Raw genomic sequence first — 24,347 nt, forward strand, 5'->3', positions numbered from 1 at the left:
TTTGTGTGCGGCACAAATATCCTAGATGAGCGCTACTACCAGTTAAATTTGTATTAGCCTGTTTCAGGGAAAAGGCTTCATTGTAATTCTTCAGTACAGTGTACATCTCAGAAACAATTTGGGAAAACAAATATATAAAATCCATCCCTCTCTGGGTGAGATAGGAGAAAGGAAAAAGAGACCAAAAAATGCCTGATGTCACAACATTTATAGTGGTACACAGAGACACTGCAGAAGACATTTATTCCAATAACTTTGGATGTTCAATCCGTGTAATAGTCCAGTCTGGTTTTGCTCCTTCTGTAAATTCTCTTTGAAACCTGGAAAAGGTAGCACAACAAGTGAAGAGTTATTAAAAATTCACTTGATCCTTAAAGAGCTACTAACATCAATAAGAAAACATGAAGAAACAGTTTACTTGGCCGTTATTCCTGTAACGGCTCATTAAGCTCTGATGCTTATGGACCAAAAGGGAAAATCGAAATGACTCCTACTGCAAGAAACAGCACACTCAATTTACCAGGAGTCTCTACTCTGATTTCAAAGGGTTTAGGCTCAGATCCCACCGAAAGGATCAAGCAGCAAGAGTAAAGATCCTGCTATCAACACAGTACCAGCTTGTCATAACAATAACCCTGAATATAGCTTTATGGCAAATCTTAATCCTAAATAAAAGTTTGCACTTTAATTAGATGGTAGCAGTGTTGCAAATGAACATGTCGCATGCTAAAAACTCTACCTGAATTTTTTACTGAACTGTATTTTAAATACTTAGAAGTACTACATTTTCAGAGATATAGCAAAAATCAAGCCAGTTCTAAAGTAGTACAAGTAACGCTAAATCTCTCTAAATTTAAATTCCACAGTTGCCGACAGGAAAATGAAAACACAAATTCTATTTTCAAAGAGCCCTCCCCCTTTCTTTTCCAGTCATCAATACCTTCCTCCCTGACTTTGTCAGTTTTGGCTGGTTGTCACTTAAAAGTAAGTCTGAATTCAAGCTCAATCGCGGAGAGCAGCAATGTAACCTCGCTGCTTTGCTGTTACACATCAGTTTACTCCTGGGAACTGCCTTCTCCAGACCCAAACACAATAACATTCAGCTTCCAAAGTCTCTTGTATCATTGCCCATTTGAGTCTAGGTCAGCACTACCAATAGCAGAAGGAACACTTGCTTGTGAAAGTAACTCTCTGCTAGGAATCAGAAATTCATATTAGTGCCTTAAGTGTAGACACTCTTTGAGGTTAATGGGAATGCGAGAAGCCTCCAGCACTGAGGAGGTTAAGGGATGGAACCAGAAAATCCATCCGTGAGAAAAAGCATGTGTGTCCTCAGACTGTCTCTTTTACTCTGGGGCTTATAGGCCCCAGAGTTCCTCCCACTCCAATGCGGGTTTAGAAGTCACTGATTATATGGTATTTCTCAGACAAGGTCGCTCACTTTTCCCAACTTCTTCTTGTTCAATACAACTTGCCAGCTGTGCAGGTACTTTTTCCATTGCCGACTTAGTAAACCAACAGGCATTATTTGTAAACATTCCAGGGAAATCCAGCTACCTGACTAGCGTGTGCTTCAAGGGCTCAGAACACAGTGGCATGAATTATCTAAATACCGGATAAATGTTTGTCTGTCTTCTTCTGCAGAAAGCATTTGGCTACACATTTTCCTCTTTTACAGACCATATTCTTGAGCTAATTGCAGTACTGACTTTTGTGCAAGAAGTGACAAGTCAGCATCACCACACTTAATTGCCTGGCTTGACTGGATTGCTGTGAGTTACTGCAAGAAACAGGAATCAGGGACTGATACTGGCCTCTTCCCTGAAAGCTGCAGGAGCAGCACAGGAATCAGAAACCCTATTAAACTTTTCAAGTATTGTCTTTCCTGAGAGAGAGAGTTCTCATTAATCTCAAACTCAGAAACTAGGTAACAGCATGATTACTTTAATGGATATTTTTAAAAATTGCCCCTAGAATAAAAACTGGAAAGCTGGACAAGAGCTTAGCTTAGAGGTAAGGTAAATGAAAACAAACCATGTTCTGCACTGCCCTGCTCAGAACGCTTCCACTTCCCAAACTATTTTCCACAGAGTTCCTCTTATCTATATGCCTATATACGGTTTATAGCAAAGAAAAAGACAGGGAAACTTACTCATAGTTTGCTGTTAAAAGATGTTTTTTTTCTTTTGTATTTTCATCTCCAAACATAATCTGGAAAACTTTAGCTTCACCTGGTATCTCATCCGGTAAATTAGCACCATTCAGATACCAAAAACGCATCAGTATCCTAACAAATTTTCTTCCTATTCGAAACAAAACCAAAGCAAAGTTAGATCTCTTGAACAATATGCATTTGTAGTTGGTCAAATACTCCTATTTACAATATTGCACATGTTCTCCTGAGACCCAGAAAGGGCAACTGTCTTTAGCCAAAAGGAATGCATGATACAATAATGAACAATAAAATCTAAATAAATCTAAACCCATGTTCGTGCCGTTCAGCAACAACAGAATTACTTTCAGCAGAAAGGTATGTAATACATGATGAGTTTTTACTGACATGGTATAAAGTTAAGCTACATGAAAAGAAGGTTGCAACAGGTTCCAAAGGCAACTATTGACACTACAAAAGTACACGCAGCAGAGGAGCTGAAACTCAGGAATTAACATTTTGAGAGAGAAAAAAAAATCCTCTTCCTCCTTCCCTAAAACAGGAAAAAAACAAACCAAATCAAAACTATTTGAGTTTGAGAACTTGAAATCCCCACTAGAAGGCCCATGATTAGATTTAATTAGCCTTTGAACCACCTCAACTGTGCTTGATAAAGAACCAAGTGCACAATGCTGGCATTAAAGAAAATATTAAACTAATGATGAGCTCCAAAAAGTTTTTAATACAGATGTCCTAGAACAGACTTTTTTTCCATGAAAGCAGGGCATAAGGGAAAGCAACACAATTCATTTCATTATCCAGTCCTTATTATTCCTCTTGCAAGATGTATTTTCACGGTCCAAGTAAATAGCTTTCTGTATAGAGCATATGAGCATACAGAGCATTAAACATTAATGCATTGAAATAATAAAAAACAAAGCATAATTGGAGTTTTTGAGTGATTTGAGATGAATTAGGACAAATAATGTAATAACAGGATATCAGAGAAGAGGAGGAGCGAGCAAAACTTAAACAGAAGTCAAAATAATACCATGACTTATTAACAGTAATGTCTCTGGCTCTGGTATAAAAGGAAGTCAGGGAATGACACACAGAAGAAACTACAAACAGAGGAACAAGGAATGAGAAACAACATTCAGAGAGACATCTGCAAGGAGAATGTCTACTTGGAGCAAAGCTGATTGCCCCTTGAAGCGTTTTAAAAGTCTAAACATACCGTCATCATCATAGTAAATACGAACGTCTCCTTCTGTTGTGTACATGATTGCATCTAACTCGGCTGCTAAGGCATCCCTGTGGTTGTCAGGAAGCACTGAAATCTTTTCCTTCAAAACCTTAAGGGCCTAAATTTAGAAAAATTGTAGCTTAGTTTTTCAGCAGAAAATTGGAGCAATAATCTTCTCTACTGCTATTAATAAAAAAGCTATATCACATAATTTAAATATATAACATGGGGTGTGAAAAAGCACTTGGGCACCCCCAACCCCAAAATCAGCTCTGTTAAACAAGGACTATTTAATGACTAGAATGAAACTCAATGAAACCCAAACATTTAAAAAAGCTTTTCTTTTTGGAAGTTACTATCAAAACAAAATCTGGAAAGAAATGCATATAAGCCTAAAAAAATACCAGTTAAGCTTGCTTCTACAATCATACTCACAGTCTACCTTCTCACTGATGTCCTCTCTCCATACATACATTCTTTACCTTTTGATTCAGTTATTCCTTTGTTATCTTCCATAAGCTTCTTTGAAAAGAAATTATATTATCTCTATGCTTAAATTTGTTATTTAGGGATCCACATTCCCATTAAAAAAGGGTTTAGAAACTTGCAAACCAGAAAAGACTGAAAAAACATTGCTTTTAAAGTGAAGTTTCATGGACACTCATAGCCCTAGCATAGGATTGCCCCAAGGATCTAAACAACTATTAAGTAAAATGGAAAGTTTATGAATCAAACATAACCTCAAACACCACGTGACAACGCAAGGTCACAAGGAATGATGAAGCTGTTCAGTGTTTATTTTTAGCTCAGACTTAGCTCTTAGCCTAACTGAAGTTGCCATTTTTGAATAATAAAGAAATCCAGAGGTCCTATGGAAGCAAAAGAAGCAATCTTCACTAGAAGCCATAGTATCTACGAGAAAGAAGGATAACATTTGGGGACTGGGGGGGAAAGAGCAGCTGGTATCACAGCCTCAGCCAGCACATGTCCTGGCTACACAGGGTCTCTGGTTTTCTATTAGTCTTGATCACCCAGAGAATTTAAGATGAACAGAGAAAGAGGAGGTGCTCTTTCAAAATAACTATTAAAAAAATCACATTTTATTGCTATCTCTGATTAGACAGAGGAGACAAGATTGTCCAGTGGGAATGCACTAGAATAGCACCAAAATTTGCGCTTCAAAGGCAGGGGTGGCAATAGGGCAGGTCAAGCTGCCATCCAGTAACAGGGCAGACTCAGAGCTGGAGGAGCTCTTCCATTTGGCTCTGTTCCATCTGCTCTCTGCATCCCCTAGGAAAGCCAAGATAACTTCAGCATTTAAAAAAAAATTATAAAAAAAGACAGAATACACAGCACTGATGTTTAACTAGCCAAGTTCTCCTATACCTTGAAGTTAAACATAACAAGTTGTAAGACAAACAGAATTGCCCTGTTCAGAGTTAAAATCTTTACTTTTCTCAAATTACACTGATGGCAGTGTTTGTACCTATCAGCAGGCACAAATATATGTTATTTTGTAACTGAAAATCTATTAGCAGAATAGGAGATGAGGAGTATTTACCTCGTCTGACACAAGTTCTTCCAGCAGGTCAAGTTTATGCTGAGACAGCAGCTTGGAAACAAGAGAGAAGGCCTGCAAAAAAAAAAAAACACATGAGCAGCTAAGTTTGAGGTGGCTGATTTTTCAGCAAAATTCATTGCTATGAGTCAAGAGACCAAATATTCCACAACAGAGTTCAATGTTTGCAGTGTTTGTCATCATGGAAATACTACCGCCAGCATTAAAAAAAAGGTTTATTTACTATTAAAGAAATTAATTTGAAAGGTATAAAAAGTTCAAGCTCATTCAAAAATCTTTTGAAAGTGAGGAAATAAATGTTTAACTTACGAAAATACATAGACATATATAAAATAATCTATACAGCTTGGATTTACTCTCTCTTAATTCAACCAATCTACAACTTTTTCTGTAAATTGTCCCTTCCCTCACCCCTGTTCCCAGTCCATCTCCCATTTTCACCCAAAACAGAAGTGCAGGCTAATAGCAAAATTCTTTATGAGTCTAAACTCCTGCCAACCTCCCACCCATTTTGCAGATGTAACTTCAAAACCCCTACGTACTCAGGTAGTGCACTTCTAAAACACTGAGAACATGTTTAGGTTTACAATAAAAAAATAAAAATAAAAGTAAAAAATAAAGTAAAAAATAAATAAAGAGAGGTAAGGAAGCACATGCAGCTCTGCATGCACCACAACTAATTTGGTGCAGTTTTATCTTTCTGTGAAACTCTCAGGCATTTTGATACTCTGCCCTCATTACTTCAAAAATAGCTGAAGTCTCATGTGAGTTAACTCATGAGTTTTTACAAAATTAATTTGGAGCCTCAAGCCCTGTACCGCACTTTGTTGCGGATGCTCGCAGGGCCCAGGGAGCGGGAGGCACAGCCTTGTGCATCCCCCAGGGCTGCCTCAGCTTTGCCACCTCAGGGAAAACCAGCTAAGGAGCCACGTTTTCCCCCAGAGCACCTGGAAATGCCTTTCTTCACAGTGCGGGGGGATGGCCTCACTAGCCCGTTTGAATTTCGGAGCCTGGGAGATGAACACGGAGAAGCGCCGGGCTCAACGCCGGCGCAGCGCGGCCCTGGAGAGCCCCAGCGCGGGGCACACGGCGCGGGCCCTTCCCGCGGCCTCACCTGCTTGGCACCACGCGTGAACTCCTCCACGCTGAAGTCCGGGTCGAAGTAGAGGCGGATGAGGAGGTAGCAGAAGCGGGTGCGCAGCCAGAGCGCGGGGCTCGTGATGCGAACCACCACCACCTTGCGCTGCGGCCCGCCATCCCCGGCCGGCCCGCGGCCCTCGCTGCTGGCGAAGCGCGCGGCGGGCGGCGGCGGCAGGCGGGAGCCCGGCCCCGGCCCCGGCCGCGGGGCGGGCGGCGGCACCCGCGGCCACCCCAGAGGCGCGGCGAGCGCGCGCGCGAGGCCGCGCCGAGAGGCCGCGCTCAGCGCCATGGCCGCAGCGCCCCGCCCGCCGGCCCGGCAGGAAACGCCGCCGCGCCCGCGCGTTCCTCCGCCGCGGCGCCCTCTCGGCCGCGGCGACGGCGCCAAGCGACGCGTGCGGGGCCGCCCCACGGGCCTCCCTCCCGCCCAGAGGCGGAGCCCGCCGGCCCTCACGGAGCGGCACGGGGGGAGCGGCCGTGCGCGGGTGCCGCGGCCCGGGGAGCGCAGCGCGGCGGGACAGCGGCCATGGAGCGGCGGGCGCAGCTGGCGGAGCCTGTGGCGAGTGTGGCGGAGGCCACGCGGGAGCGCTTCCTGCAGGACGTCTACCCGCGGGTGCGGGCGGGCGGCAACAGCCGGCGGGGGGGGGGGGGGGCGGTAACGGCCGGCGTGGGCGCGAGGGTGGGGGCGGTAACGGCCGCCGTGGGCGCGGGGAGGGGGCGGTAACGGCCGCCGTGGGCGCGCGGCGGCGGTGTTGGCGGCGGCGGGCAGGGGTAGTAACGGCCGCTCGTTCCGTCCGTTTGCGTTTGTCCGTTTTCCCGTTTTCCCGTGTCGCCCGTTCGCGCCGCCAGCGGAGGCCGGTGGTGCTCAGAGGCGTGGAGCTGGGGGCCTGCACACGCCGCTGGAGCGCGGAGTACCTGCGGCGGGCCGAGGGGGCCAAGGCCGTGAAGATCCACGTGTCGGCCGGGCCGCGCATGGATTTCCTGCGCAAGAACTTCGTGTACAGGTACGGCCGAGGCCGGCTGCGCACCTTGCTTTGGAAAACTAAACCCGATCTCCCCGTCTTTCCTCTTTCCCACGAATATCTAGTGCCATAAGCAAATGCTACAGGGTGAAAGGAGGAGCCTTAACGTGATAGCATGAAGAAATGATGTAAAGAGATTTTGACAGAGCAGTCTTGGAAAAAAGTTGAACGTGGCATTTGCTGGTATAAGTAAGAAACTCGATACTAGATAGTATGCTCTTTCTCACTAATTATGTAGTGTCTTTTGAGTGTCGTTGAGTAGTGCTAGTTTCTGACAACCGAAGTGGCAAAGGCTCTTTGAACGCTGGCATGTGGCAGGCATGCTGCTCCAGTGTGTTTACCCTAGAGGGGTGTCACTAATTAAAACCCAAACTCTTCAAAGTTAGCATGTGCAGCCCTCAAAACATTCAAACTACTAGACAGCACAAGCCTCACCAGCCCTTTAATCTTGATATGGGTCTTTCAGACTCTCGGTCTCCTTCGAAGGGGCTCTCATGTAGCTTGCCAAAACATTTCTTTAGAGCTCCTCTGATCTCAGTTATTGTGTTATTGTTCTTCAAGGGTAAATGCCTTTATTTTAATTGTCATTTGTTTTCTCTAAGTGGGAACAAGATGTGTTCAGTCTGCTAAAATCTGAAGAAAGCAGAACCATGTGCTGTACGTGTAAACAAACTACAGACCTTTGCAAGGTGGGGGGGAGAAACATAATCACACTCAGTTCTGCTTGCATGAACACTGAACTTTTGAACCTTTGAAATCAGGTCCTTCTTGAATGATTTTGACCTACCTCCAAATCTCACTCCCCTTTCTCCCCCTTTTTTTGTCTTATTATGAAGCCCCTTTCTATGACATTAGCAGACATACAGTTGATAGTGCATGTAGGTATAAGGTATAGGGAAGTGCTTTGCTGGAGCTTGATTCTGGCATGCGTTAAGAATTAAATACTCTCATACTTCGCAAAACATTTGGACAGTTTGGAGACTTTCCACAGCAAGTCTCCTGTTCTAATCTGAAGAGAGAATAAGTAGCCCTAGAAGAGTAGGGACCGAAAGCTTAATGGGCAGCTCTGTGATTTTAACCTGAGGTGAGCACCACGGCAAGTCCCACTGTAAGTTACATGATGCTCCTCATTTCTTTGTGTTGTTTTCTGCGCCCATCCAACCTCTCTTTGAGCTAGTGCAGAAATCTGAGGGTTTTTTCCTGCCGTTTTAGCTTTGTGAGCAGGTTGACCATGTGTTCAGAAGAATGCCAGTGCTTGCATAAGGGAGACGAGACAGCAAGGGCAGATGGCGGCAGCACCAGCCCGTGTCAGTTTAAGCTGCAGTGGAAGTTTGCTCTCAGCTGGTGATGTGATCTGAAGAGGTATAAGGAACGAGCAGTTTCTTTTGCTTTCAGCAGAAAGTGTAAATGGGCAGGGTATAACAGTTCGACTCATTATTATATTCTATCATGATTTATTTTTTCTGTTGTCTTCTTAAGGTTCAACTTTCATTTATATACCTGAAAGCATTTTGGATCTGGTGGCTCACCTTTAGGTCAGCAAAGGTTTTCTTGGGGCTGAGTTTTCCTGCAATTTTACAGAAATGGCAAAACCCAAGCCTAAAAAATGATACCCTTGTAGAAAATATCAGGGTGTCTACAACCCCTACAATCAGGTCTACCTAATCAAGTACTGTCAGATGGAGGCCAGAGTTTAATTTACTGTAAAAATCTTTCTTCATGACTCAAACCACTGAGACTCTGTAAGTTCAGGAAAATCTTTTCAATGGATGTAAACGCCCGAGGGGGTGGTCTAAAGAAATCAGAGCCAAACTCTTTGCAGAGATGCCGAGTGACGGAACAAGAGGCAATGGGCGGAAGTGGAAATAAAGGAAATTAGACTTAAGCATTCAAACAAACAAACTTTTTTTACTGCGGGGATCATGGAGCTGTGGAGTCTCCGTCCTTGAAGATCCGTTCTAGCTGACACTACTTTGAGCTGAAGGGTTGGACTAGATGATCTCCAGAGGTCCCGTTCATCCTCAACAAATACACTGTGACTCTGTTTGGGTCTGTAGAGGGACTTTGAACTAGAAAGGTTTGTACATGTAGGATTTTTATCTTGTAGAACATTCAAACATTCACCACGAACACTGGTTAGTCACTAGTTTTTCTTAAAAAATACAATTTGCCTTCTTTTTTTTGGCTATGCTAGTTATGGTAAGAGAGCTTATGATTTTACACTTTGTATTTAGATCATGTCTTATTCATCATGTGAATTTTAATATTTATATTTCAGAACTCTGCCTTTTGATATATTTGTACAGAGAGCAGCTGAAGCCAAACACACGGAGTACTTTCTGTCTGAGGTAATTTCCTTAGTGCTCCAGTTTCTTCCATGAGTTATTTTACCAGGATACCAGATTACCAGTTATTTTACAGCTTCCTGCATCAATGTACTGAAGCGCTTAAGTTAAAATCCATAGTTGCTTTGAATCATCTGGAAAAGAGCAATATTAAAGCAGCTGTTAGGTTTTGATTTTAAGTCTCTCACCTCACTCTTCTTCACATTCAGCTAATCAATGTATTTTTTTTTCATTGTTTGAGATAAGCAACAGAGAGCAGTAGTGAAAAGGCAGGATAACAAAGTACGTGAAGTTGTGAGTGCCACTTATTTGCACCATATTTTAATATCCCTACATTAGATCAATGAGAAATCACAGACTCTCTCTTTGAAGTGTGCATGTAATTTATATTAGAAGACATAACTTTGTTTTTGTGTTATGTTCAGGATGAAAAGTACTACTTGCGATCTCTGGGTGATGATCCTAGGCAGGTGAGTTACCTCATGTTGCAGTTCTGATATTGTAAAATAGCAGTTTAAAAGCCTGTTGTCATCTGTTCTCTGTGTAGTACACACGTACAACTTGTTTATGGTCAGTTGGCCTATGAATGTGACTGTATTTAGGTCAGAATATATAAACCTAAGTGTCTAAAATAAGGTTTCATACAAGGGCTTAGCCAGTTACTGAAGCCTTCACCTGCCATTCTCTAGCTAGTGTTGTAATGTAATAAAAGAGTTTTCTGATGGTCTGTTGCTGCTTCAGTGCACTTTGTAGCAGTCATAGCTCAAAACATATTCACAATTCTGACTGTTTTTATTGCTGGTGACCAAGTCAAATGATGATGGCCATCAAAAACATTAATATTTCCAGCTCTTTGCCAGTGCTGAATGTTCTGTGGCTATTTCTGAAGTTCCAGCCCTGCGTTCCCCTAAAATGAGAAATGATTATCAGGTGCTTCCTGATTTCAGTTTACATGCATGCTCCTCTAACTGTTCTATCCTTTTTGATGCAGGATATTGCAGATATCAGAAAACAGTTTCCTGTTTTGGCAGAAGATATTCAGATCCCAGAGTATTTTGAAAAGGAACAGTTTTTCTCTAGTGTCTTCCGCATCAGTTCAGCAGGATTGCAGCTATGGACGCACTATGATGTAGGCAATGCCTGTGTTTATCCATAAAGGTTGCAGATAATCGCGCAGGATTGAAATACTAAGTAGCAAATCTCTGTTGACAGAGATCTTTTATGAGTCACTTTGCATATTGTGGAACACTTGAATTGCTTCATGTTCTGTGTAGTAAACTTTAAATAGAGGTATTGTGTGGGCATAATATCTTACTGCTTCTATGTCTAATCCTGAAATTCCATATTGAATAGAATAAAAGTTGTTTGATTCTTTACTGTTTCATTTTGAATTTCAGTTAAAAATCTAAAACAAGGTAAGTTTTAACATTTTTATCCTAAAGATTACGTTCATTTTTCAATCTGAAGACAAAACTGTAGATAATTACATAGTCTGTTGCTGCAGTGTAACAGATTATAAATAAGATTATCTTGTAAAATCATGCAGTGTACTTTTGAATAAATTTGGTTGTAAAAATGTACTTTTTGTGTTATAGTTGGGGAAAAACAAATATTGATAAAAAGTCAGCAAAATAAAGTAGAATGAATACTGAGGAATTTCAAATGTATTATTCATTTTATTTTTTCTGTTTTTTTGCATTTAAAACACAGTATGTTTTCATGCTTTAAGATCAAGAATATGATTCCTCTGTAAGAAAAAAAAAAGATATGACTGTTGGAAAATATCCTTTTTTTATATGTATGATGTCTGTAAAAAATGCAGTTAAGGGATAAAATAGCAGAAATTCTTAATTTTTTGGATGGATTCATTGTATATGTAGATGCTCTTTCAGTTAATTCTTAACACGTAAAGATTTTAATATTTCACTTTTTATGCTGATGATATTTTAGATTATTTGGAGACTATATATTCATTCTTAACTCTTGGCTGACATCTCTCTAACTATCCTCATTCCAGGTAATGGATAATTTGTTAATCCAAGTAACAGGGAAAAAGCGAGTTGTCTTGTATAGTCCTCAAGATGCACCTTATTTATATTTATCAGGTATGTATATTACATACATCTAGTTCAGAATTTGGTGACCATAGTTACCTTTCCAGTTGACTAGTACTGTGCTACAGGAAGAAAAAAATCACTGACTGGCAATTTTGTGTAAAAGATTTCACTTACTGTCTTTACTCTGGTGCTGTTGGCGAAAATAAGGAATTTTAGTGGGGCAGGTTAGGAAATGTGCAAAGGGGCAGTACAGCCAGCCCACCTTCTCTGTCAGGTTGTGATTCTACCACCTAACTGAGGAGGAATGCGGTGCTCTGCCTGGGTTTGAAATGGAATTTTAAATGTCAGAGGAATTTTTCTGTAGTGTTAGTAAGATTGTAGCTACTGGAAAAAAGCAGACAACAAAAGAATGTGTCTCCTCAGTAAATAAGAAGTGCCATCAAATTTGCCATGTTTTTAGAAGAGTTATAGAGCAATAAAACAGTATTATATCTGATTGAAGAACTAGCAGTTCTAGTAATTTATTAATACTTTATTACTGTTTGGGAGTGTAAGAATGTTTCTTGTTTCTGAAAACTTTCCTAAGGCTCTAAATCAGAGGTGCTGGATGTGGATAATCCAGACTTTGAGAAATACCCTCTTTTCCTGAAAGCTAAGCGCTACGAATGTTACCTGGAAGCAGGAGATGTATTATTTATTCCAGGTAAGTAACCAGTAGCTCTCACTCATGTTTCATTTTTTAAAGATTTTGACTGATACTGGAGGTTTGCGTTAGGGTTTGGACAACCTGTGCAAGGTAAGGGACTCATTCATTTAAAATACATATATAGATTAAGAGTAGGAGATGAACGAACCAGGAATGTGTCTCATCTTACACACACTTATCTGTGTATTTGAGTACCACTTTAGACTTCAGTGATTGTTACTTTTACATAAAATTATAGAGATAGATGTAAACATCGTTAAGAACTTCTAAAATTTGTTACAATGCAATCTTTCAGAGGCATGATTTTATTTTTATAAATAAGAAAGTCATTGAGGCTTTTCCTCAACTAGATTTAGTTTGGTTGATTCTGATGCTTGTTATGAATCACTCGGAAGTTTTATATATTAATTTTCATTTTAGACATTTTTCTTTCGACAGCTTTGTGGTTCCATAACGTAATTTCTGAGGAATTTGGAGTGGGAGTGAATGTCTTTTGGAAGCACCTTCCCTCTAACTGCTATGATAAAAATGACACTTACGGAAATAAGGATCCCGCCGCAGCCTCTAGAGCTATGCAAATCTTGGACAGAGCCCTGAAAACACTTGAAGAACTACCTGAGGAATACAGGGATTTTTATGCTCGGAGAATGGTGTTACGCATCCAAGAAAAAGCCTATAGGACTGACTGTAAGTAAAATAACACACCGCAAGGCACCAAAATCTGCCGAAATCACAGAAGCATATGTTGTTATGGATACTGCCCATGTGTACATTAATGCACTTTCTGTAAGACTAATAAAAACATTGTTATAAACTTGCCTGGGTGTGACTGCTTATCCTGCAGCTGTTTTTTGTCACACGCAGTGTGCAATCTGCTTGATCCGAGTATCTTCTTCCTTCAGTGAATGTTTGCAGTTCATGGTTGCAGTATCTACACTCTTACTTTTTTGGAGTGTTTTGATTAAATATTTCTGAAGGAGAATTCTGATATGGGGGCTGACAGACTGACTGCTCAGAAGTGACTGCTCATCTTCCTGAATGCCACCTCATTTATAAAGCTTGGCAAAGCCACAGTGATCTCTGGGAAGTCCAAGGGAGGGCATCATGGACCTAATGCTCATTCTTTGCTTTCCAGTAGGAGCCAGGTGGTAGGCTGGGGTGAAACTGCAGAGCTGACGCAGGCATGAAGGAAAACAAAGAATAAACAACTGTTCAAGATCAGATTACTGCTTGGCCACAAGGTATCTCCATTTTCTTAGTTGATTATGGGGTTGAGCAGGAAATCTCGCTTGTCAGAACCACGTGGCTGTCCCAGTACATGGGCAGCATCACTGTTACAGTAACTACCTGCAACAAATGTACACCCAAATCCAACAGGCTGCAGCTGAAGACTCTGAATTAATGTTGGAGTGGATGCAGAAGCTTTTGAGAGCAGCATCTGAGATGCATTATGTTGCCATATGAAAGGAGGCCTTTCAAGGTGGAGCCCATGGCTCATGGGTGCTTTTTGGCAGATTGGTGCTTAGAGAAGTCCTGTAAAACAAAGATGGGCATCCCACAGGTGACATAGATTGCCATAATGCATGTGAAATCTCTGTGATGCTATGACTTGTGCTGCTTGGGAAACACAGTCTCAGCACTACGTACCTCTCTCATTTAGGTCAGTCTGCTGCTCCCAGTGATGTTTTTGGAGAAGTGTAGTTTGCCAAGGGCTGTTAGAACAGATACAGTGTATTCATAAAGCACTGAAAAATGTCATTCTCCAGAGGAGCAGGGGCTTGCAACACTGTGCAAATTACTCTTCTAGACCTATTTTTCCTGGCAGTTTAACACAGTGAAAATAGTTGCTGCCATGTGAGTGGGTATCATGCCACCTTAATGAACAGCCATGAATGTAACCAGCCAAGCGATCATGATGGGCATCATTGTATGTTCTGGGGGCAGAGTTTAAATCTGGGAACGCTAATAAGTCTCTCGAAATTTCTTCCGTGATTAAAGGATTGCTTGTGTGTCCTGCAGAGACAGGACCTGTGAGCCCGAGCTGGGCTGGGGCAGCATCTTTGCTTTTTGCCAGGCAAGTTCCTCTTAGGAACTGCTTTGTAGAGGTGCACAGAGCATGTTCTTTGGGTGCTAGGAGTAAATGGGGAAGCTCAGAGAGCTGCAGGGCCACAGAGCTGCATTCCAGTGCCATCTTCCACGGCTCTCTCTGTTAACATTAACCCCTGCCAGCTGCTCCTTACGCTAGCCCAATACTGACCCCTCCTTCTGCCATTTCTTCATCCTTCAGTCCCAAAAGAGGAGGGACTGGCTTGGTGTCCTCCCTCATCAAATAGAAATAAGGAAAAGCTTCATGGAGCAGCAGTCAGTGTACGAGTGATCCGTCTGTGGCTCTGCTTGTAAGAAGTACCTGCTATTCTCCAGAAGCAGAGGAAAGTAGAAGCCACTTAGCAGAATACTTGAGGACAGGAGAAAGTAAAAGAATGAAAATCATAGAATCACAGAATGCAGAAGGTTGGAAAGGACCTCTAGAGATCATCTAGTCCAACCCCCCTGCACACGCAGGGTCACCTAGAGCACGTGGCACAGGACTGCATCCAAGCGGGTTTGAACATCTCCAGAGAAGGAGACTCCACAACCTCTGTGGGCAGCCTGTTCCAGTGCTCTGGCACCCTCACTGTTAACAAATTTCTGTGGAACAAATGCATTTCAGTGCTGTGCAACCCTCTGGTGATGCTAATGGCTTCAATGTTACTTGTTCTATAGCATGTATGTTCAAAGCATTGTTACTCTTTTGTCAGTGCCACCAAGGTTTCACTGTGAACCGCTCTCTTCAATTTTTCATTTAATAACTTCTATAATATATGCTGTTCTGAAACGGTATTCAAAAAAAACAAGCAAGCTTTAAGCTGTGTTTTCTTAAGTATAATGTTATTAGTAATACAAAAAAAATGTAAAAATTAAAAAGCATTAAGAAAATATTGACAGTCTTAAGCACTCAAAACCATTATTTCGAACAGTATATTCAATATAGCAGCTAGGCAATTCAGACTGTCAGGACAGAAAGCTGAGTTAAAGTAGCATTAAATATCGACAGTATCTGAAATCAGTAGTTTAAACTTGGCCCTGGCTTTTTATTACTGGTGACTGATGCTTTTAAATGTAATCAAGTTAATTGCAAACCAACATCTGGAAAGAATTCAGTATTTATTTTTGGTTGAGTGAAATACAAAGCACAAGTTGATTTTAGAAGGTATACGTTTTATAATTTTCTTAGTATGGCTGCTGCGGAAAGAAATCAAAGGAAAACATGATGTCAAAATATTCTCCTGTCAAACTCTTAAACAGGCCATTAAAAATGTGTCCATCAAAGGGTACTGAGGTGGCCAAAAGATGTAATTAAAAAAATGAAGTAAAGATCTCTAGCAACTGAGCATCTAAAAACATAAAAATATGAATTCCCTATCTCTTCTAAGTGTCAGTGCTTTAATACCTTGTTGACCAAATCAGGAGAGAATACCAAGTGCAAACACAAGTGCCATCAACATCCAGGGAATATTCACATTGCTGAACACATGTTAATGTGCATGCTGAGCACTGCTGCACTCTGATGTGATTCTCCCCAGCACCTCCTGATCCTGAATTCTTAAGACAGGCATCAAGTTAACTGCCTAACGTGAAGGGATCGAGTTGGTCATGAAGCCTCCGAATGTATCTGTAATCCTTCTTAAGTACAGGAGGAAACTACTTGTTTTGTTCACGCCGATAGGCCCCCAGCGAGACTACTGATTCTACTAAGATGAGGATGATTTCACTGAGAGTAGAGGTTACATTGTGTATGGCATGACTCCAATATACTTTACAGCTCCTGAAACCTGTGTAGACATCTTTCTTTTTTCCTCTGGCCAAAATGTGTTTATCCAAATCTGAAATGTGTAGATGTTTCCATGCAGAAAACACAACTGTTGAAGATACATGTTCAGAGACAGCTACTCTTACAAGACAATCTATGGAAGCCATTATCAGACTTAGGAACCAACATTCCCATAAAAGAAGATGAAATCTTAATTCTTTTAAGCACTTGTGTAAGTTTGCAGTACAAGTTGAACGTTTAGTTTTCCTGTTTTGTTTGGGTTGGATTCTAGGACCGAGGATAGAATCTGATCTCCTTACGTGGCAATTCCTGACAGCAATGAGACCAGCTTACTTCTGTTTTAATTGTTTGGATATGGTCCTAGTCAATGTTTCTAAGAGCAGATTGAAAACATTAAAAGATCTGCTCAGCCATATGAAACGTGCAGCTCCAAGTGTTCGGACAAAAATGCCTAGAGGCTACTGCCTGCAGCAATAGGCCCCCAGGGCCCATCTCCCTCTAAGGCAGATTCCATATAGTAAAGGACATGTTGATGTTAAAGCATTTTTTACTTCAGATGTCAAGAAGTATATGAATTGCTTAAAGCTTCCATCAGACAAACTCAATGTATTTTTCAGGATGAGAAAAGGGCAAGAAGAGCTATGCAGGTAGTCTGTAAGGGCTGCAATAGCTTCATCTGCTGCCCGGACATCGGAGAATTCCTCAGAGGGCAAATCTGGTGCGAGAGATGCGAGAAACCTTGTTTTGCTCTCCTTCAACCCTGGCATGTCTCGACTATTTTCTGTATCTTGCAGTAACACGTTCATAAGAAACCTGAAGTGCCAAGTTTAGTAAGGGAAGCTGACACTCATAACTGCAAGTGTCCTCAGGAAGTCTGCTGAAAGAAGCAAAATCCATTCTAAACCTTTGCATTCAACTTTTCAAATAAGTGATGTGTCTCTTCATACAAAAGAAAAGCACATGAGAATATATTTTCCCTTTTGATGTAACCAATGCTTTTCAGGTCATTTGCTTAAACAGAATTTGACACTTCTCAGATTCTCTTAGAAAGAATTAAGCCCTAACAAGAGGAAATGACTACAAAACCATTACTATTTTATGGCTATGTGCAAAATGACTCACTGTGACTCAGTGATGTACAATAGTGACTACTATTACATATAGCTACCATGGCTACAATATTGCTAACATTGAGTAGCTTTTTATTAGTGGAAGAGGGAATTATGCTGTTTTAATACAGACAGAATGAATCTGGTCAGAAAAAGTATGTCTAAGACTGGGAGAAGCACACTGCCTGGCTCTGCCACATAGGTGTTAGATGATCTTTAACAAGTCACTTCATGACTCAATATTATTTTATTCAAGTTAAAGACACATCTTGCATTTTAGATTAAAGTTAAGAGATCAGTAAGATACAAAGCCATCGAAGTAACTTTTCCTGTTAATCTGCAGTCCTTTATACGGAATGAAATTTCGCCGCTAGATTAAAAGGACTCTGAAGAAGTCAGCCGCGAAGGCGCCGTGATGAAGCTGCAGTCCAGGGCACCCACCTCTGCTTCTGCACCGCGTGGCCATACAGATGATGCAGGCGCCTGCGGCAGCTTCTGCGAGGCCGTGATGGAGCTGAGGGCTGGTGCACAGCAGCGCATACCAATGCCCAAACTCTTTGGTACTCCAACTCCTCTGTTTCGGCTCATTAGAAAATAAGGGCAGCATTTCTTACATTACCTAGAGGCTGGTACAGGTGCGTATGTGAAGGGCTGCCAGGCTCTGGGCTGCTGTAGTAAGGGGCATTAAAGAACTGGTCTGTGCCAGGTGCTGATGCACCTACGTTGGTTTGTGAGTGCAACGTTATCCTGCATTAAACACATACAGCACTGTAGCTTATTTCAGTGTTATCAAGAGTGCAACAAATGCCGTAGTCAGTACTACAGTATGATATATTACAGTTATGCCAGCACAATATGTAAGTTGATTAAAAACACACAAACCCCATTGACTCGTCCCCTGACTTTTCCAATACCACAAAACATGAGGCCTTTACCTTTCCTGTGTTCTTCACCACTGTTACTGCAGAAACATATTTGCAAAGCAGAAAATAATCTGGATATACAGTGCCATCTAAGTCCAAATTAGTTTTATAATTTTATGAAGTCTTTTCAAAGTGACCATACAGAATTGGATTACTGTCAAAAGTATGAAATAAAAAAGCCAAGACTACCTGACAAGAGACCACTACCAATGAGAAAGGAAAAAGTAATCATCTTCTGACCAAGTTTAATGACACCATGGAGAGAATTTGACTTTAGCCTGGTCTTTCTCCCTGTGTTCCTACATGATATCCGACACATGCAGGCAGCTTTTTAACAGACAACCTCCAGTTACTTTGCTTATTTCACAGGTACCCACTTTGAGGCCTTACAGTAGCCACAGCTCAGGAAATAGGGAATACACACAGTTCCATCTGTGCAGCGAGGGTATGAACAATATGGCCTTATGTAATTTAAAATCATCAGAGTAAATGAATTTCACTTTGAGTTTAGTGATTCAACTTCCCATCTGCATAGAGAACAAATATTGTTTCTCTCCAGAGACATCGAAGTATCCGTTAGATTAGAACAACAACACTTTGAGATGCACTAGATGAGGGAAGAAATAGTGATATTTTCTTTCTGCAGATCAAAAAGGATGTTTGGAACACTTAAGAACAAGATCATGCATTACTTTATCTGTAAATATCCACAACTGTAACATCCTAATTCCTGAAAGACTGACTTTGCAGATGTATTTAAAATAAGATCTATGAACATTTAAACACACAGCACTCCATAGTTATCTTTATCATCAATAACACAAGCTAGAACAGCTCACCATAAAGGCGTCAGGACAAAAAAGATTGCACTTTTCAGCAGCATGTTAAGGCTTGCATCCACAACCACATTTCAAAATTAGTGTCTGATACTGATTTATACAACAGCAGTTACAGAGATAAGATTAACGCTAGACATAGACAGGAACAAGGTTAACTATGTGACTGGGATTTAAGATAAGCACAAAGTAGCGCAGTTTAAGTTATATGAACTGGACAGTCATTTCACAGAAAGTCTTGTTTTATGGGGATTTTAATATATGCAGCTTAAAACATTTTAGTATTTCTCAAGACAGAGAAGTTGACTTTTTTTTTTATGTAGAATGACTTGTATAACATACAAGAAACAGTTTGTGTACTAAGAACACAAATTGTGATGTTGCTTATTCCATTCCAAAACAGAAATGTGCCTTGCACTAACCCCCTATGGAGTAGGCATGAGAACAGGAATTCACCTCACCTGACTTTCTGCATTAACATCTCTGTTTATTGTAAAACTGTTATGGAAAGAAACAGGCACCCAGCAAGTAACAGTGGACCCTAACAGAAAAGTTCACCCCTTTGCTTACTTCACACCAGCCTTCCCTCACAGGCACGACCCCAGTAAGCTCTTTACTGACGGCAGATGCTGACTACATAAGTACCAAGCGTGCCTTGAACAAAAGCTGACATGAAATAGGTGTGTTTTTTTTTTTTAACCTCCACAAACACCCACTAAAGCATAACTCACAAACCTTAGGTGCACATTCCTCATTTAACAATTTTCCATTCATATTGGAGTGGTTTCACCCATTTGAAAGGGTATTTTCTACACTGTCTGCATGTTTTATTTTTAGCATGCATTGTAGTGAACGACAGAGACACATTCCAACGCAGCACTACTACTGTTTCGAGAATAAAAAACAGACGGTTTGTCTTCCCTCTGAAACACCAAGTCTTATACCAAGATTAGTTTTTCAGGGAAGTGCTTTGTCTTCAAAGTAATACACCAAAACTTGAGCTCATTTTAACATCTATTATAAACTACCTCCATCCAACAGATTAATATTTTAATAAGACAGCCATCCAGAAACTTTGAAGACAATGTCAATATTTTAACAGCTGTTTTCAGAAGCTCGCAGCAACCTGCTTTTTGGCTGGCACCGAGTTGTTTTGATACTGCTCTATGAGGTGCATTACTGTTGGACCGGGCAAATTTTAGTGTCACTGGTTAATTTGAGAATACTGAAGCTGACAGGGAGCAAGATCAGTGGGGTTTTTTGGTTTTGTTTCATTTTTTAATTTATCATTGGATGATTATAGTTATTTCCACTAGTTTATAGGCTCACTAGTAAAAACTCTCTGTTAGGTAACTCGCATTTACTTGGTCCTGGCATCCATCGCAAGTGTTATCAAAAGAACATGAGAGGGAAATACCTTTCCTTGAAGGAATACGTCAGGGAGATAAGCAATAAATAAGGTTGAATAGAGTCTCCGAGGATTATTAATTATATTTTGGATTCTTTTACAGAATTGCAGTTTGTTTGCATGTTGTAGTTTTCTCCATCATTTAAAATAGATTTCTACTTTGGAGCAGAGTTATATTAGCCTAGTTATTCTTAGCTACAGAATTCACTTTCATATTGCAAAAGTGACTTTTTATATGCTCATTCCTTTCTATCACCCTTAACACTTCTGTGCAAGACTTGCAAAAATATGGTCTCTGATGAATCTTGGAAATTGTAATGATTTTAATGATGTCAACAGAGGAAAGATGACCCAGATCCATCTTTCTACAGTATAAAAGTGAGCAGGAAGCTAGGAGCAGGGAAAAGGTGTTGCTAAGCAATGAAACACTGGAACAAAGTGAACAAAAAGCTTCCCCAGCTCCCTCCCAATCAGAGCTATATTTGTCACGCTGTTTTGCTAACTCCTGTTTTTCTATACTTTCAGGAAATTCCAAACCACTAAGCTACTGGTTTATCATGAATAGTTGCAGTTGTCTTTAACAGTGATTCTCTGAGATTTTTTTTGTTTGTTTTAAAACAAAACAAAAAATCATACGACAGTAGAAAAGTTCCAGTATTTCTCTCTTGTGTCCACCTTGCAGTAATTTTATTTTTGAAATATATTCAGATTTGGGGCTCGAATCAGAAGACATCATCTGTGTATCAATTTTTTTCTGGCTTTGTATTTAATTAGAGGGCACTTTTTTGGGGGGGGGGGGGGAGGTGGCTCTAGAAGCAGTTACTACAATACATTTACAGGTGATCACAGTTCCACAAACTGAAGCATTTTGAAACAGCTAGAGTCAACATTTTAAAACATCTTCTGCAATTTGTAATATGTCATATACTTATGGCTTGATCTGGATGAACACCAATACCATAATTTTCAGGAAAGCAACAAACAAACTAAAAAAAAAAAAAACACCAGTTCTAGAACAGAAGGCATAAACATGCCTCAAATTGCAAATACATGTATTACCTCCAGTCCTATAGAAGCCAGTCAAAGCAAGAGCAGGATGTGTTGAAACAGCAATAAACACCACCCTTACCAATAGTCTTGGTCACTTCACATAGCTATATCCTATTTTCCATTCCCAGAAAAAAAAAGGCTATTCACTACCAGATTCTAAGCAGTGAGCTAACAAAAATTTCAAGTTCTCATAGGGAAAAAACAAAACAAAACAACTAAATTGGCACTATTAAACCAAAGGCAAATATTTGTGACTTTCTTTCAATAGAAGAAGTGTTACAAAACTGGAAGATTAAGCTACCAAATAAAAGCACTTTTCAACAACATATAACTAAAATTGCTCCAACAATCATCATTTTCTCTAAGCCAAAAAAATGAAGTTGTATCTGTTACTGACATAGACAAAATTTTTCAGCCCTGGAAGCTTTTAAATAGAAATATCCAGACTTTTTAGTATCTCCAGTACTTTTAAACTCCCATTAAAGACAGTATATTACTTAGGACATTCAGGGCTAAACATATTTGCCAACAGGTCGAGCCTAAATATTCACACAGTTCTTCCCAACAATTTTGACAGGAATCAGATGACATCGTATGCGCTAGATAAGGGAGTCCCCCATTTCTTTAAGCCACTGAAATTTATACACAGTATCTACTAAGAACACAAAACTGATCTAGTTTTACTCTTCAGAGAGCGTTTGCTCAGTTGTAAATCAAGATTTACAGCGTCAAAAGTGCTTTTGCAATGAATACAGAGATAAACATACAGTCTCAAAATACTTCATGAACTCTGAAATGATTATCTAAGGAGGGAACTTCATCTGCAAAATGCAGTTGATCATCTATTTCTACACCCAGTTCTTCAAGTATCCGTACAAATTTCTCATGCTCTCTCCCAATCCATGATCTCATCGTATCAAACACTTGGTATGGTGTAACGTGAGCATGAACCTCAATTCCTGTCTGTGCAAGTTCTTTCAGCACTTCGGGGTAAGTAACCCAAGTATTGCTTCCTCCAGAGTGACCACCATCCAACCAGTAAATTGCTTTTATGTTTTTTAAGAAGGCATCTGTATTCTTGTCTTTTTTAGCTTCTTTCAGCTCATAGAGCAGCTGGTTCAAAACCACGCAGCCTTTGCTGAAGCCGATCAAAGTAAAGGACACTGCACCTACAGCAGACGGAGCGCTGAGGTTCACAGCAGAGTTACTGGGATATTCACCGTCCCTCCCTCTTTCCACGGACGAGCAGCCGTTTGCCGTAGGACCGGGCTGCGGCTGGGACTGACCAGCCGCTACCTTGGCATCCTTGTTGAGGCCGTACGTGCTTTTCTGGGACAACAGCACGTTCTGAGCAAGTCTGAACGCATTAGCTAGCAACGCGTGAAGGTGCTTGAAAGCTCCAAAGCTGGTGCTGTGCTCTGGCGCTCCGAACATGTTGCTTGCCACAAAGTTGTCGTAACAACTGAATTTGTGCAGGTGCATTCGAGAACACTTTACAACCCAGATAAAGCTATTCGGAAACCGGTGAGCAAGTATGGTCGCAACGTTTTCAAAACTCCAGTGCTCCCACTGAAAGTTTTCTGGGTGGCATGACATGACCTCGTGATAGTTCTGAAAAATTTAAAAGCAGAAAACATGCATTAGCACACCGGGAGAATACCTCAGCTCTGCCTAGCGCGTGCACATATGTGTGTGGATACGTACCTCTGCGCAAGGGTATTTGTAAGGATGGGCTGTGGAGGGCTCACAGAGATGCTCCACATCACTGAGGCGTTTGCTTGCTCCCGGATTAAGCAATGATTTGTCCAATTTCTGGCATTTTTAAACTACTTTTCCTACCTTAAGAATTTTACCATGTAGAATCACCACAATGAAATAGCACATGGAGGTACTGGTTGTTTCTCATTGACTTCGCTCCAAGGGAAAAGAGAAGTGTTATCTAGCTTAATACGACACAAACATCATTTCACTACATTTCCCCCATCTGCAGAAACACCGATGGCTTTACCACAAACAAGACACTGCAGCCCTCAGGGACGGGCTTTATTTTACACACAGCTACACGTTTCCTCCTCACCGAGCCGCAGGGAGAGTTTTTCTCTCTTGCTCGCTGCCCCACCGAGCACAGACAGGGAAAATAAGGAACCCCCGAGCCAGAGCCGATCCGCACGGGGAATGCCCGACGGCGGCGAGCGCGGACCAGCCCCGGCCTCCACGCACGGCGTTCGCGGCCCCTACCTGCACGTCCCCCGGGAAGTAGACGACGTGGTGCTGCGGCGGCTCCGGGCCGCGCCTCCCCGGCGGCGGCGGCGGCAGCAGCAGCAGCTCGTTGGTGCGCTGCGGCTCGGCGCCCGCCACCTCGGCCAGCCGCAGCCACGGCGGGCTCCGCCGCGGCCGAGGCAGGCCCGCGCCGCCGCCCGCAGGCCCCGGGGCGCCGCACAGGCTCATGCTGCCAGCGGCGGCGCCGCGGAGCCGCCGCAACAACCGGGCAGCGCCCGCCGCGCAGCGCCCGCTCCCGACAGCCGCCAGCACCGCACTGCGCCTGCGTGCCCGCCGCGCCCGCGTAACGGCCGCCCGCGGGGGCAGGGCGCGCGCGCGCATAACGGCCGCCTGTGACGTCACCGGACGCCTTTATAAAGGGTGCGGCGGGCGGCAGATGGCCGTTAGACCTGTGGGGGGCCGGCGCGGAGCGTTGGGGACGGCTCGTGCCTGTGGCCGGGAGGGAGGCTGTGACCCGCGGGGCGTCCGTGCTCCGCTCGCCTTCACCTTGCCGTGGTGCCAGGGTGAACTTGTGCCCGCCCCAGCTCTACCTTGGGGCACTTGGGGTAGTAGCGCCCCCTTAGTGTCTATGGGGCGTTTGCTGAAAAGCAGCGCCGTGGGTTATATCCTGAGGGAATAGGGCTTGG

The 24,347-nt window shown here is 42.1% G+C and overlaps 3 protein-coding genes across 3 annotated transcripts; 1 reads left to right on the plus strand and 2 right to left on the minus strand.

Annotated features, from left to right (window-relative positions):
• Positions 1–231: 231 nt before the first annotated feature.
• MAIP1 (matrix AAA peptidase interacting protein 1) lies at positions 232–6,406 on the minus strand. The gene is made up of 5 exons (XM_010217903.2): positions 6,092–6,406; positions 4,960–5,031; positions 3,390–3,516; positions 2,153–2,303; positions 232–320 (listed from the first exon to the last, which is right to left on the minus strand). The coding sequence occupies exons 1-5, from the start codon at positions 6,404–6,406 to the stop codon at positions 242–244; spliced, it is 744 nt and encodes a 247-aa protein (XP_010216205.2). The 3' UTR covers positions 232–241.
• A 234-nt stretch (positions 6,407–6,640) lies between these two features.
• TYW5 (tRNA-yW synthesizing protein 5) lies at positions 6,641–13,058 on the plus strand. Its single transcript, XM_088534726.1, has 8 exons — positions 6,641–6,727; positions 6,964–7,118; positions 9,415–9,484; positions 9,907–9,951; positions 10,473–10,610; positions 11,499–11,586; positions 12,125–12,241; positions 12,683–13,058. The coding sequence occupies exons 1-8, from the start codon at positions 6,641–6,643 to the stop codon at positions 12,937–12,939; spliced, it is 957 nt and encodes a 318-aa protein (XP_088390852.1). The 3' UTR covers positions 12,940–13,058.
• An 8,666-nt stretch (positions 13,059–21,724) lies between these two features.
• CUNH2orf69 (chromosome unknown C2orf69 homolog) lies at positions 21,725–24,042 on the minus strand. Its single transcript, XM_010217905.2, has 2 exons — positions 23,680–24,042; positions 21,725–23,052 (listed from the first exon to the last, which is right to left on the minus strand). Exons 1-2 carry the CDS (start codon positions 24,040–24,042, stop codon positions 22,213–22,215), a joined length of 1,203 nt encoding a protein of 400 aa, XP_010216207.2. The 3' UTR covers positions 21,725–22,212.
• Between the last annotated feature and the right edge of the window lie 305 nt (positions 24,043–24,347).

The sequence above is a fragment of the Tinamus guttatus genome, unplaced genomic scaffold (assembly GCF_059628265.1).
Source record: "Tinamus guttatus ecotype Peru unplaced genomic scaffold, ASM5962826v1 Tinamus_guttatus_pri_ptg000592l, whole genome shotgun sequence".
In the NCBI taxonomy this organism is placed as follows: domain Eukaryota; kingdom Metazoa; phylum Chordata; class Aves; order Tinamiformes; family Tinamidae; genus Tinamus; species Tinamus guttatus.